This window comes from Myotis daubentonii, chromosome 1 (assembly GCF_963259705.1).
Source record: "Myotis daubentonii chromosome 1, mMyoDau2.1, whole genome shotgun sequence".
Taxonomy (NCBI): Eukaryota; Metazoa; Chordata; class Mammalia; order Chiroptera; family Vespertilionidae; genus Myotis; species Myotis daubentonii.
In genome coordinates this window covers 5242274-5257681 of record NC_081840.1, presented here as the reverse complement: position 1 = coordinate 5257681, position 15408 = coordinate 5242274, and the positions used below count along the sequence as shown (strand labels likewise).

The window sequence follows — 15408 nt, the reverse complement described above, 5'->3', positions numbered from 1 at the left end:
CACTCCCGTTGGTCCCGCTCCCGGGGCTAAGGAAGTTCGGTAGCAACCGAACGTGCTAACGGAATTTGGGCGCGAGAGGAGGGGCCCCAAGAGCCAGTCTTCCAATCAGCGTCCGGGCGTGGCACAGTTCCACCAATTGTGGCCCCGGAGCTGAGGGGGCTGTGCCGACAGTTGAGGCTCCAGGAGCCGGCAGGCCCAATGGCTGGGGAGGAGCCCGAGCAAAACGGTAGGGGAGCGATGGGGCGGAACCGCGCCCATGCGTTCAGCTTTGGGCCAATGAGCGGTGGCGGCGGCGGCCTGGGGCGGGGCCTGGGGGCGGGCGGAGCCGGGTTGGACCGCGGCGGCGGGGCTGTCTCAAGCCGCCGTCCCGCCCCTCCCGTCCGGCTGCCGCTGCCGCCGTCTCTGTCGCCGCTGCTGCCTGGGGCTTGGTCGAGGTGGACGGTGGGTTTGGGCCGGAGTGTGGCACCGGTGCCGCTGCGTGAAGGCCAGCGGGCAGGTGAGTGCCGGCGGCGTCCCCTCCGCGCGCACGACCCGCCGCGGGGCAGACTCCCGCGGTCGCTCCCGAGTGCTGCGAGGCTGCCTCCCACCCCGGCCGGCGTCCCTCGGCCGAGGTCCAGCCCGCGCCTCGCTCGCAGCTCTGGGCCCGGGGTGCCGGGGCGTTGGTGTGCGCCGTCGGTCCTGCAGGGGCGGGCGGGCGCGGGGTTCCGGCGGGGTCGGAGGGCGCCGCTTGGCCTTTGCCCTCCGGCCCTGCCGGGGCCTGGGCGCGCTCGCCGCTGCCCCGCGTCGTTCCCCGGCGCCTCACGCTGCCGTCCCCGCTCCGCCCGCCCCCGAGGCGGCAGCAGGTGCCGGAGCGCCCGGCCCCTCTCCGCCCACCGGGTGGGGCCCAGGCCCCTCTCGCTCGCGCCGGGCGGCTGGGCTCTGCGTGCGTCCGGCTCTCGCTCTCGCTTCCTTCCTTCCCGTCGTCCCCCGGCTGCTGGGGTGAAGGCTGGGCGGCTTTTCTGTTCCTCTCTCTCCCGACCTCAGGGGCCGCCCGGCCCGGGGACCAGACCCCCCGCGTCTCTCCCTCACTTTCCAGTTAATAAAAACAGTGGTTGAAAATAGGTCATCTCCCTTCCCACGCGCCCTGGCCATCTTCCACACGCTCCGTGCCCTACTAGGGAGAAGAATTCGGTGCCGTGGAGTTTGTCATGCCGGCGCGGAACTCTCCCTCCCCGCGGCTCCAGCCCGGCGGTGCAGCTCTGCCTCTCCCGTTTCCACCCGGGGAAAGGAGGCCACCCGTGGCGTGTCAGGCGCCGCTTGCTGCGGGAGCCCCCCCCCCCCCCGCCATGAGGTGACAGGTTTAGGATCCCTTGAAGCAGCGGTTCTCAACCTCCTGGCCCTTTAAATACAGTTCCTCCTGTGGCGGCCCAACCGTAAAATTATTTTCGTTGCTACTTCATAACGGTAATGTTGCTACTGTTCTGAATCGTCATGTAAATAGCTGATAGGCAGGATGGTCCTAGGCGACCCCTGTGAAAGGGTCGTTCCTCCGCCAAAGGGGTCGCGACCCACAGGTTGAGAAACCCTGCGGGCTCGAAGGGTATGGTTTTGCTTTTTTTTTTCCCCCCAAACGAAGGCGGCATTGTTTCCAGAGCAAAACCACCCCTGCAGGGTGCCGACAGGCCAGCTTTGCTTTTAAGAAGCCCCGGAGAGCTCTCCTGGTGGCCGCGGGCTGCCCCTAGCCGGGCTGGGGTCGGTGCTGTGCGTTTGTCATGGCTCGGAAGTGGGCGCTGGCCCGTGTGGATGTGACCAGGGGTAAACATCCCCCACCCCCCATGTTCTTCTCAAAAGTGACCCCACTGTCACTTCAAAACTGAACTAAGCGGTAATAATCTCGGGGAGGTTTCTCTTGCTCTCCTACGTGAGTACATTGAACTCGAGAGTAAAAGCAGCTTTCCGCTCCGCGGTTAATATTTTGTCAGACTCCTGAGCCGCGATGGATTTTGTCTGTGCGTGTGGCGACCGTGCGTGCAGCCCCGCCTTCCCAAGCGAGTCCCAGGGGCTGCTGTGATTGGGATTTTGGTCAGGTTCCAGCAAGTTAAGGAGGAGTTTTCCTCTTTCCCAAGAAAGTAGTGTGCAGAGCTGAGTTCTCCAACAGCTACAGAACCGTCTCTTTATTGAGACCCAAACCTCCTCGGTGTTCAGCCTCCTGCTACCCCTTCCCGTGTGCCTTGCTTTCTCTCTATTCGTAACTGTAAGTTACTATCGGAAATGAAACTCCAGCCCGAAGGAGTGGGATGGTTACTGCTGCTCCTCTCTTCTGTACCCTAACTTCTCTCAGTGCTTTTCTCCTGGGATAGGAATGACGGTGGACTGAAGGGTTGAGACAACATTTATGGCCGCATGTGCTGTGGAAGTGGGAGTTTCTGTCCCGCTCTGCCCATTCTGCGCTGCCTTACACTAAGGTTGTCATGAAGAGCGGAACTTTGTGGAGCTGCTTTCTCTTCCTGTGGTGAACATTCAGGCCGCATCTTAAATGACAATTAAAGCTTCCCTTTAGAGGCCACTGGGAAGTGAGGAAACTGAAGGTTGTATGCAGATACTCTTCCATTCTGAAGATCAACTTAAGGTTTTTGTTTTGAGAATGGCCTCCTTAATATCTAGACGAGAATGACAAAGGAGATGACAGCTAGGAAAGTATCAACATTAGCACAACTGAGGCTTGCTCCTAGATGATGATTGAAGTCAGTGAAAACCAGGTACTGTGCTCATGCTGTGTGGGATTTTAGTAAAAGTAGGAGTAAAAAGTCTTATCTGCTAGTTTAGGGTTACATTTTTTTTTTTTTTTTTTACTAGATGTCAATTTAGTTTGAAGTATTTCAAGTCCTTTAAAATGTTTGAATTACAAAGTCTTTATCTTATCACTAATCTGAAGTAGCATTTAGAAATGTGACTAATAATATTGTCCTTTATTGCGTGTAGTTTGATGACTATCTTTCATTGGAAGGATTTTTATCTTTAGAAACTGGTTTGTCTGTCCTTGGCTGCTGTGCATGGTGCTTCTGTTGGGAGTGGGGAGGAAGAGTTTCAGCGAGTTTCCTCTCCTTGTTCCTAAATCCTGGGAATGGAGCCTAGATTTAGTTCCCCCCCAGAGAAATAACCATTTATTACAATGGCAGTAAACATTTTCAACACCCTAGTGAATATATCTGTATTCTTAGGTTATTGTAGAAGTTGCTTGTGGCCAGTTATTTGCTTTCTCAATTAGCTACCATTCTGTTTGGGCCAATATTTTGATTTGCTGTGCATCTTTTTTCTCTTGCTACTATCATAGAAGTGTTTGTCTTGGGTACCCATTCATCCTGAGTCATATTTAGCAGTTGAGTATCAGAGAGACTAAGGATTCCTTGCTTTTGAATTTTGCTGGTTTTCACTTTTGTTGCATTTACAGGTGTATCTTATTTGGCAAAACTGACTTCTGTACATTGAAATTTTTTTTAAATCTTTTTCCTACTTGGAGATGTTAAATATTTTGATCTGCAAATATAGTTAAATCACATGTTTATTCTCAGAGTAAAAACACTAACAAAATATTAATACACGTAATACATTTTTCTATTACAAAGGAGTTGTTAATGTAAAAACATTCAAACCTGTAAAGAATTTTTGTGAGTTTATTTGAGCCAAACTGTCGACAGTTGCTGGGAAGCAATATCTCAACGGATTGGGATAATGCTTCAGAGAATGGCAGTTTTTTAAATCTATTTTTATACATTGCAATTAAAGGAGGGGATGTAGGTGGGTTACATGAAATCCACTGGTGATAAATTAGAGGTGGGAGAAAGCAAAGCGGGGAAACCTCTGGGATTGGATAAAAAGTAAAATGATAGACACATACTTAGGTGGGTGCAGGATAGTTAGCAGTCTACAATTAACATGATAACATTAACAATGAAGGAATTTATGGTCTCCTGTCCTGGCGCCCAGGGCATTTGGTTGTGGCCCAGAGGTCGAGGAAAAAGGGAAGTTACATTTCATAGGTATGTTATCTTAGATGCAAAAAGATAGTAGGCTCAGTTAAGGTAAAAATTGACCTTGTCAGGAAAATACCGGCCTAGGACATGGCTACCCACCATAACTGCTTTTAGTTAAAGCTTTAATTTCAGACCATCCTTTGTGGTTACTTTAAGTCTTTTTAAGTTTGCAAAACTGCCATGCAGGCCTTCCCTGAGCTTGTCAGGTTAGCATGTGGCTTCCCCTCCCTCCCCAGAGTTGAAGCTGTAAAAAAATATATATTACTTGTTAGGTTTAAGGAAAAAAGCTTAATTAGCACAATTGGCAAGATTAGAAGTCCTGCTTTTTGTTGTTAAGTTCACCCAGTAACTCAAACCGAGATTAGCTGGGTAGACAGATTTCCAGGTGGGGAGTTTCCTCCAGGTTTTGGAAATAAACAGATCGCAAAACAAGAGGTAAGGTAAGGTATTGATCATTTCAACTGAAATAGGTTTGAATGGAAGAAAAATGATTCAAAATGATATAAAATTCAATATCAAAGTTAAGACTAGAATTCTTTCTCAAGAAAGAAAGTTAATTAAGAGCTGACAGTGGAAGACAAGTGCGACACACCGAAGTGAAAAATTTGAAAGAGATCTGAGGGATACTGTTTATCAAGCAAAAGAACAATTTCACACGCCCAGGCTCAGTGATGGGGTACAGAGGGAGGGGATGGCAGAGGGACTGAGCTGGAAGAAATGCTTTCACTGTTTTTGAAGAGCTGGAGAATTGTCTAGAGAACGTAAATAATCAGGTATCTGCATGGAGCTCTTAATAAATGTGCAGTATTTTAGGCTTATTACCTATCCCCCATCCTGTGTTTCACTCTACACTTTTAGGATACAATTTGTTAGAGCATGAGAAGGTCTAAAAAATTCTATGACTATGTGGTTTTAAGGTTTCAATCTCAGTAAAAGGGCATGACTTTAGTACCAATAGTTTTCTGTTAAGCACAATTAAGAGAAGGTTAGGTAGGATTAGTGTTGAAAAAGACTCATTAATGTCGCTTTTACCATAACGTGTTTACTAATGACTAATAAGGTTTCTCGTTTGCTGAGTGTAATGCTTTAGTATCGTTCCATGTCATGGTTACTGAAGTGGTTTCTGCAGTTTTTCCGTCCGTGACAAGACCGTGGCCTTGCAAAGGTGAACGTGGGCTCTCTGGGATTGGGCGGAAGCTCATTTGGAAGTTTTGCTCCCATTCCACATTTAAGCTGAGGCCACTCCTGTGTATTTGAGCAAGCCAGCAAAATGTTCCCATACTTTTAAAGGCTGAAGAGAGAAAAACCTTCACTCTAAGGCAGCAGTTCTCAACCTGTGGGTCGTGACCCCTTTGGCGGTTGAACGACCCTTTCACAGGGGTCGCCTAAGACCATCCTGCCTATCAGATATTTACATGACGATTCAGAACAGTAGCAACATTACCATTATGAAGTAGCAATGAAAATAATGTTATGGTTGGGTCACAACATGAGGAACTGTATTTAAAGGGTCAGAAGGTTGAGAACCACTGCTCTAAAGGAATACTGTTATTTTGAATTTAAGAAATGACAACACACTTTTAGACCCTTGTAAGTGGGTTGGTTTTGAGCCGAATCCATGAAATAATCAGTAAAGTTTGCCATCAAGGTGTGCTGTGAGACTGTGCCACCACCTGAGTCTGTCACCTTTCATAAAGTTAATTAATTTCCCTAAATTTCACTTTTCTCATCTGTAAAGTGGGCATAGTCTCTATCTTCATCTATTGTATAAAATGCTTACCTCAGCTCCTAATATAGTAAATGCCCAAATGACACAGTTTTGATCAAGGCAGCCATGCTGGGGACCTGCAGGAGGACTCTGTGGCAGGGATGACATAGTTCCAATAGCCTAGAAACAGATAGCATGAAACTTAGCATGAATACTTGTGTTTAGGCTCAAAAACTCAGTTAACATAGCACATCGGTCTTGCCGAAGATCAGTATATGTAACAAAAGATTTTAGTTGACTACCATTTTTATCCCAAAGGCTGTGGGACCACCTCTCACTCACCTTTGCATTTCAAATGAGATACTCAAGGAATGTGCACTGAATGAAGGAATGCCTTCACTTGTTCACTTGGCTTGTAGAAAAGCTAGTGCAGTAGTATACCTACAGCTGCAGTTATATTAGTAAAATTTCCCTGAATTGAGTTCCAGGAAGGCAGCAGTCCCACTGCACTGTGCCCCTCTCAGAGCACATCTGAAAGGTTTTGTTGACTTAGATATATTATACTTCAGTGAACAATATACTTTTTTTAAGTGGCTTTGTCCACTTCTGAGAAGTATGTCTTGAGGGCATGTGAAGTCTGGAGACGAGAAGGCTCTGGAGGGCACAGAAAGCTGTCTTCAAAAATTTAAAGAGTGGCTTCTCGTTTAAGGCAGAATTGGGACAGGTGAAGGGAACAGTGAATTTTCCAACAGTGTAGGACAGGACTCCCAGGTTGAGACTACCTCGGAGGTGAGGAGCAGCAGGTGTGTGGGGAGCCAGGACACCCCTCAGAACATTGGGTCTCTGCCTGCTTCTGCCACTTGAACCTGAGGTGATGCACCTGTTAGGGATGACAGGCTCTGCCCTGCCCCTCTCAGGGCTTTTAGATGGGAATTTGACAGTGGTTAGCAAAGCACTTCGACAGCACTCGCTGCCACATCACATCAGACGTCATCGTTTTAAACATTTGCGGGGTTGAGGCTTAGCACAGGTAACTCCAACGGTCTCTTCCAAACGTGAAATTCCATAATTCTGGAATCTGTATTGGAGAAATGTGGGTGGTTTCAAGGTAATTTCTTGATAGATACAGCTATTCCTTTATACTTCCCAGTTTTCTTTTTCCCTATCAGAAAGATATTATAGGAAATGATTACTAGTATTCATGATACCACATGATTCTTTGCTTTATGAAAGGTGTATTTTTTTTGCAACTTCCTTTAAATAGGAACCTCATTTTAATTTAAGTGTATTTACAACTTAATACAACAGCAGTTTAAAACTAAAATCAGCCGAAACCGGTTTGGCTCAGTGGATAGAGCGTCAGCCTGCGGACTGAAGGGTCCCGGGTTCGATTCCGGTCAAGGGCATGTACCTGGGTTGCGGGCACATCTTCAGTGGGAGATGTGCAGGAGGCAGCTGATCGATGTTTCTCTCTCATCGATGTTTCTGACTCTCTATCCCTCTCCCTTCCTCTCTGTAAAAAATCAATAAAATATATTTAAAAAAAATAAAACTAAAATCATTAATGTATCAAAAAGTCAATCAGAAATTTAAGTATCGCTAAAATTGTGTAAATTAGTGGAAAATAGCAAGAAACATCTGTATTTTTTTACAACATCAAGTTTGGATATATGTATACCTATTTCTATCTGTATGACAGCCCAAATTATTCTGTATGAAGATTTCAAGGCACTTACATGTAATGTATAGGTCTACCTTCATCTTTGTACTTAATTACCTCCTGAGTTGAAATTAATTCCACCTTCTTGCCTGCCTGCTTGCCTTGACTTCTTGGTACTTTTGAGTTGTGGCTCTTTAGGACCCCCTTTGATAGAGATTGGAATGATGGGTGTTAGCCACTAAAACTGGTAAAAATGAGTGTGGCTTGACTGTACTGTTAGTCCCTGCCACCGTGCAAAGTGAGAACACATTTCTGATACACACTAGTTTCAGTTAGCATGGTACCATGCAACGTGAAGGCTGTATATACTTTATCAGTTCCTGTAGGAGAGAAGAAAACATCACACAGTTAAATACTTTTCAGTCGGGGAGTGCTTTCATTTTCCTAAACCATCATCCTATAATTTGTGCTTTTAATTCAGAATGCAGTAATCTGATCCTAATGGCCTGCAAAGTATTTTAGTGAGATTCTTTTCTTCCTACACAAAGATTAGGCAGGCTCTCACACTCCCTTCAAGCACGTTTTACAGCTGGGTGCCTGAGGTAGGGGGCCATGCTCTCCTTCAGTCAATCCAGCTGTAAAGTTGGATGCATTGAAAAAAAGCAGATGCTGGGTTTGTGCTAAGATTTCCCAGATAAATTGCCAAATAAGTGTAATCAAAAATGTTTATTCTAGTTTTGTTTCGTTGAAAGCAACTGAAGAAAAATACAAATATACATCCTTCCCATTTAGAATTTTTGAAAAAAGAAACCTCACGCAGCTGAATTCCATCTCTGTCTGTTCAGTATGTGTGAACTATACTTTGTAAAAATGGGTTAAATAAGCATCCAGTACTCTCCCTCCCCACCACCCCAACCATCAGGCAAGGTCCCTAAATGCACTTTATCTTATTTTTCCTGACCCGCTTCCACTACTCGGATTATACGTAAAAGAATCATATTGGTCAGAAGTGTTTGTTGATTACAGATGCCACTTGCATATTAGGGATTTAAATAATAATTGAGTATGCATTTTATCGTCTTTAAAGTTTGTTTTATTTCTTGATTTTGTTCTTTGGAAATGTAATACTTTGTCTTTTCATTTCTTTGCAGTCAAAAAATGGGTAAGAAGAGTCGAGTAAAAACACAAAAATCAGGCACTGGTGCTACAGCAAGTGTGTCACCAAAGGAAACCTTGAACCTGACTAGTGAACTGCTGCAGAGTAAGTTGTGCTCTTGGCCTTCCCGCCTTTCTGTGGGGCGTGTGGTTTGTACTCCTGCATCTGCAGGGCTGCTTGGGAACATCAGCTGTCCCCTGAAGCATGAAGTTAGACATGTGACCTGGGCAAGTTACAGTACCTCCTACCTCACAGTCTCCCCACCTGTAAAATGGAGCTGCTGCTACCTGTGGGGACCGTGTGACTATAACGAAGCCTGGCTGACATACTGAATGTGAAACCTCTGTGGCACAGGCCCAGAACGTAGGCTTCCCTGGGCACCCGCAGACAGCAACAATCTCAACTGTTTTTAATAGTGTGGCCTCAGACCAGTTGAACCCCTCTGGCTCTCAGTGTTCCTCTCAGTAAATAAAGACCGCCTTGGGAGTGTAATGAGGACCATGTGAGCTAGGGCACGTGAGGGTGGGTGATGGGCTGTTAAGCCCAGGGCGAGCAGCATGCCTCTCAGAGAGCACGCCTTTGGCATGGCTTCCTTACGAAGATGGCTCACCTTTTTCAGTGATCAGTGATTATTTTCACATGCTGATGTCATGCGTTGTTGGTTCAGGGAAATTAAATATCTTGCTTTACTAAGTTAGTATAAACTAGTAACTTGTTTTTTAATTGTAAATTTAAATTGGTAGTATGTATATTTCAAATTTAGCTGTGGTCACTCTATTAACTAATTACATCTGTATCATTTTCTTTGCCCCTTATGTTTAGACTAGAGACCCGATGCACGAAATTCGTGCAAGGGGCTTGGCCCTTGAAGCTCCGGCTTCTTCCAGAAGGTCATCCGGAAGGATGTCCCAAAGGTTGTTTGGCTGTCCGGTCTAATTAGCATATTATGCTTTTATTATTATAGATTATGTGACAGCCCAAACCCCAAATAAAAATTTGGTTTTCTCTCCTTGACAAACAGGCAGCAGCCAAGTCTGGGTTGGGTCCCTCCCTGAATGCTCCCATGAACACCTAAATCCCCCTCCCACCCAAGAGCAACGTGGGCCTTCCACAGAGCAGTGATGCACTAAATAAATGCTTACCGCCTGTCTCCCCCACTAGCCTGGAGGCAGCTTGAGGACAGGCTCTGTCTTGTATTCCAGGGCCTCAGCCAGTATCTGTGGATGGAAAAATGTATAAGACTGGTCAGACTTAATAGTTATGAGCCAGCATATAGCTGTTGTTAATTATTTACCACATACACTCCTTTCCTTGGGGAACAAAGGGGGCCAGGAGGTTTAGCAGGGGCATGGGAAGGGCTCTCTCTTTAAACTGATACACTTGTTTAAAAAGGAAGGGGCTGTTGGCAGGTTGGGTGGGTGCCCTGTGCATAGCCTTCCGAAACGCCTGCCTGGGTCTCGGGTGTTGGTCCTTCAGTTCTGGTCCTGCTGTAGAATCTCAGCTTCTTTTTTAGCAGTGACTGTGCCGGCTCTTTTTGTGACTCCCCCAGAGTGCTTAATATAGCGCCTTACACATGGATGTGAAATGTTTGTTGATGAATTGTCCTTATGTCCAATTTCCCTTAGGGAGCCATTGTTATGGGGTTTAACTAGAAAGAAATGTTAACTTTCAATATTACCTTCTTTTAACATCTGGAAGAATTTTCAGGGCAGCGTTTTGCATTTTAGCATAACTTTTTAGATTTTCCTGTTCACAAGTATGTTCTGAGGAAAATGAATCAGCAGCAAGAAAGAGATAGATGTAAGCCAGGTGCAAACACTTAGGTACTAGAGCAGGGGTGGGCAAACTTTTTGACTCGAGGGCCACGATGGGTTCTTAAACTGGACCGGAGGGCCGGAACAAAAGCATGGATGGAGTGTTTGTGTGAACTAATATAAATTCAAGGTAAACATCATTACATAAAAGGGTACGGTCTTTTTTTTTTTTTTTTTTTTTTTTTAGTTTTATTCATTTCAAACGGGACGGATCCGGCCTGCGGGCCATAGTTTGCCCACGGCTGTACTAGAGTCACAGTTGAATAGTGGCATTTAAATTGTGTCGGAGGGTTTACATGCTTTGAAAAGTATACCTGATGTATGCTTCTCATGTTTATCATCACAGCTGTAGTATCTTTGTCCTTTAAAAATAAATAAATCAACAGCAACAACCTAAATCCTCCTCCTTCTGAAGACCACAGGTTAAGTGGAAGGAAATGTTTGAGACTGTGGCTTTTGTGTTGCAGAATGCAGTAGCCCTGCTCCTGGCCCAGGGAAAGAGTGGGAAGAATATGTGCAGATCCGGTCTCTAGTGGAGAAAATACGGAAAAAGCAAAAAGGTACATTTTCTGGAATGATATTTTAAGAAAATTGTGCAGAGACTTGGCATAGGTCAGAAAGGTGTTGAGAGTAGTTACAGTCTGGGTTATTCATCCTCCCTGTTAGGTCCTTGTGGAGCGAGGGGCTGCTAGGCTGGGAGACATGGGACTCTCCGGAGCCTCTCATTTCTGAGATGCCATCACCTGCTCTGGGAGGGGAAAACCATTGAGTTTTAGGGGGGAAATGTTTGTTTCTGGGGGCTAAAATGACACATCTTTCATTTACCTTTACTCTCTGAAATATGTATTTAAATCTGTTTGCCCATCCTGCTTACTTCAGGGTTTGGAGTCAGTCTGTAATGCTGTGCATGGCCAACACACAAGTATATACTGATTGGTTAATGTTTATCAAGATTTATGATGAACTCAATCATGCTTTGATTAAAAAAGAGATGTAGTTCTGTTTCCCAAGCTGTGTTTTACAGGGTATATTCAGGAGACATCAGAATGACTCTCAGCCAGGCTGGCAGTGGGGCCAAGTATCAGATGAAAAAGCCTATTCAATATTCCTATTGTTTTTGTTCTATAAAGCACAAAAAGTTAAGATTGGTATTCAGGACCACATGGGAGGTGGAAGGAGAATGCATAATAAGTAGCCTGCCTTTAAAAGGATGAGAAAAACCTACTTGGGTTCCCTGTTTGTTTATTATTTATTGTCACGGAAGCGAGTCAGAAGAGAGTTTATTTGCTCTCTGAAGCAGGAGCTTTATGGTTCCCCATGCACACCTACAACATGCAGCCTTCAGGTTAGAATTCAGTGGTTCTCAACCTGCGGGTCGAGACCCCTTTGGTGGTCGAACAACCCTTTCACAGGGGTCGCCTAAGACCATCCTGCATATCAGATATTTACATTACGATTCATAACAGTAGCAACATTACAGTTATGAAGTAGCAACAACAATAATTTTATGGTTGGGTCACAACATGGGGAACTGTATTTAAAGGGCCAGAAGGTTGAGAACCACTGGGATAGATGGTCTCAAACCCCACACGGTGACAGGCCCCTTCATGAGGTGTTTATCTGCACCAAGTGTAGACTGTGCTAATCCTGGCTCACCAGACACGGGGCTGAAAAGTTTTGTATATCCTGTGTGTCTTCTGAGTAGAGACTGTACTACAACTGATACCAAAGTCAGGCACTCATTTGTTCTCTAAGTCTTAGATTTTCCTAACAAAAGCAGTTTTCTTCAATTAGCAAGGATATGCGTACCTAGCCTGGCAATGCACCCTGCTAGGTGATCCTGCACCACACCTCTAGTTGACCTTCAATTACATGGTGGTGACACGGCCATGGCACCACAGGGCTAACTTCCACGCCCTGCTCCTCGTGTTTAATAAAGCTTCTGTTCCTCTCCCTTTATTCATCAAAAAAATAATGGTTTTTCCTATGCATGGCTTTTCATCTTTAAATTACTCCACAGAATTCTGTTGCAGAGCTCTCCAGTTTTGTGCTTTTAGGATCAGGGCTCATCCTTTACACACGTCTTTTTTTTTTTCTAATTTGATTTTTATTTTCTTATTTATTTTTAATTTTCAACTGAGGATATGTTTACAGATTTTTAGAGAGAGATTAGAATGAGAGAGAGAGAGAGAAACAGCAATGTGAGAGAGAAACATCGATCCATTGCTTCCTGTACATGCCCCGACCCCACAAACTAGGTATGACTGTAAATCCAACCTTCAACCTTTTGATGTACAGGACAACGCTCCAATCAACTGAGCCACCCGGCCAGGGCACACACATTTTCTTGTGTGCATGTGACAACTACTGAGCTTTGTTTTCATGGGTATTTTGTTAAAGCAAATGTGCATATTATAGGTGGCACGCTGACTTACAGGGGAAGCTGCTCTATGCATCTGTAGTAGTTGTGAGGGCTTTCCCATCATATTACCTAGCAGTCAGTATTCATATGACCTGGGATCTGTAAATATTTCTCTGTAACCCACGGGAAGGTTAGGATTTTAATTCACCTTTCCTGTCACTATGTCCTGTGACTACCTGGTGATTAGCTTTGATTTTTTTTTTTTTTTTTTTTTTTTAAGATTGGAGTGCTTTACTATTTCCTGTGTTAGTTATGGTCTGTTTTTATTTTTATTTTCTGAGAGTAGCATGAATGATATATGTCCTAAAAGTAGCTCTTGTTTTGTAAAACATGGATTGATACAGGTCTGTCTGTTACTTTTGATGGAAAAAGAGAAGATTACTTTCCTAATCTAATGAAATGGGCCTCTGAAAATGGAGCTTCGGTTGAGGGTTTTGAAATGGTTAATTTCAAAGAAGAGGGCTTTGGTTTGAGAGCAACAAGAGATATCAAGGTGAGTTTATAAATTGTTGGTCTGGGGGGGAGTCTAAGTGTGTCTGGATTGTGTCGTGTAGAGGACACAGGACGTGGAGACATACTTGGGCTTGTTCTGAGTCTTGTGGGCGGGGGAGGGCGGAAGGGTGCAGCCAGCACTGCCCCTCCTGCTGCAGCAGTCCTCTAACTGACCCCCCTGTTCCAGGCAGTCCCTTGCTGCTCATCCTCATTGGGAGCTGTGCTAATAACCAGTGACGGGGGCAAGTCAGCTCACATTTCTGGGCCTCTGTTAGGAGACCATAGAACATGCCAAGGGATTCTGAGATTTAAATATAGAGAAGGATGTGGGTTCAGGTGGTTTGCTGACAGAGCACACCAGGTCCTGTGGTTGATTGGATGTAGGTGGAGGCGGGGTTGAGGGTTTGGCAGTGTAGGGGATGCTTACCAGTTTTCTGGAATGGGTAACAGAGTGGTTGGAGGCACCACTTACTGGACTGGCAAATCACGACTGATAGGAAAAGAAGAGAAATATACACCTGCTGAAGGACAAATGCTTTTCTTTACTCTTGGTAAAGATGGAGGGAGCAGCCTCTCCTGCCTCTCACTCTTGCCTCTCCTGCCTCTCAACAGGAGTACGCTGATGATTTTGGGAGAAGGAACTGGGGTTGGTCTTTCTCAGTGAGAGCTGCTGCCCACATGCGTTCGCTGTGCTGTGCTCTCTCCACCCTCTAAGTTTTCCAGGGGCCGGCCACACGTGGGGAGGCCTCTGGGGTTCCAGTTCTGCCTGTAACTAGGTGGGAGGTCTGTCTAATTCTGGGATTCAGTAAGTGGTATTTTGGGTGAACGTCTGTTGGAATCTTGGGTCTCTCTCATTTGGTTCAGAACTTGGGAGAGGAAGTGGGTGTTATTAGGTCCCCTCAAACTTCTAGCAACATTTTTGGCCAGCTGGTAGTTACCCTTTCGATGATACATTGTTAAACTGGTTTATTAGGTGTGTATTAAATAATCTAGTATGCCAACGTACCTTGCTTATTATACCACATTGTATGCGGGAAATGTGTTTGTATGTTTTACGTATTTATACGTTCTACCAGTGTAGTAGAGCGCGGGACACGTATTAATACGTTTTTTTATAGACTAGCGGTAGAATGCGGGTAATGTAGAAATACGTAAACTAAAGTTATCGTAATTTTACTGAACATTGCCATTTGCGCAAAAAATTAGCAAAAATGGCCCACGCCATCTGTTAGCGTGCAATAAAAACTACCCGCAAACAATGTGATACCAGGCTTCCAAAACACATAGGTTCCTTCCTTCATGCTGCTTATAGTCTGTAGTAAGGGACAAGGCACACATAAACGTAATTCAAATAGTAGATAAATAGATGTTGGTAAACAGCAAGAGTAAACGAGATAGCACACATGCTTCTCATGCATCAGACGAATAGCATCGTTAGTGTGGATGCTGCCCTAAATACCTTGGCTGTGGTTGGTTGTCACTAAGTGCATGTTTTTTAAAAAGCTTTATTGAAACTGATATGTAAAAAGTTGCACATGTTTAATATATACATTTTGCTGAGTTGAAACATCTGCATGATACCATCACCATGGTCAAGGTACTGTATAAATACACATACAGAACATACTGAAAAAGGCATTTCATTGCCAAAACATGTGTCTTGTGGGCTTGTGTTTTTGCTAGTAACTGTCATGTTTTAAAGACAGGCACATAGAATAGGGACTGTTACTCCAGCTTGAAACATTGTAAGGTATTCTACTTCACATGGGTAGAGTCAGGTTTTTGCTGGAGGTAGAAATTTTGTCTTTAGCACTTACAAATACAGATACAACAAAGAATAAAATAAACACCTTTGTGCTTTACCCCAGGTTGTCATATTTGCTTCAAATTAGAGTCGAAGTTTCTTGTGGTTGTCTTCTCAGTATATATAGTTTTTCTACTGGAGACAGGATTTTAAAGCAGCTTCCATTTATTTAAAAGCACCATAAATGCTTACATTTGAGGTACTTTTGGGAACTAAAAATGTGGTGCTGATATGTACCCTGAAGTTGTCCATGTGTGATGGGGTTTTTGCCCATAGACACAATTGGAGTAGAGACTATAGTGTGTTGTATTTTCATGATTCTGTTTTCTTATTTTTTCC

The 15408-nt window shown here is 44.8% G+C and overlaps 1 protein-coding gene across 3 annotated transcripts in view; it reads left to right on the top strand.

Annotated features, from left to right (window-relative positions):
• Positions 1-202: 202 nt before the first annotated feature.
• SETD3 (SET domain containing 3, actin N3(tau)-histidine methyltransferase) overlaps positions 203-15408 on the top strand; it is a 59389-nt gene continuing 44183 nt past the window's right edge. Inside the window, exons 1-4 of one of the 3 annotated variants that reach the window (XM_059686170.1) lie at positions 203-226; positions 8533-8642; positions 10819-10911; positions 13118-13266. In XM_059686170.1, the coding sequence (XP_059542153.1) occupies positions 8540-8642; positions 10819-10911; positions 13118-13266 (345 nt within the window). In that variant the 5' untranslated portion in view covers positions 203-226; positions 8533-8539. Of the gene's footprint in view, positions 227-367; positions 497-2592; positions 2739-8532; positions 8643-10818; positions 10912-13117; positions 13267-15408 lie in introns of those variants that run through there. The other 2 variants (XM_059686165.1, XM_059686161.1) reach the window with 2 other exon arrangements.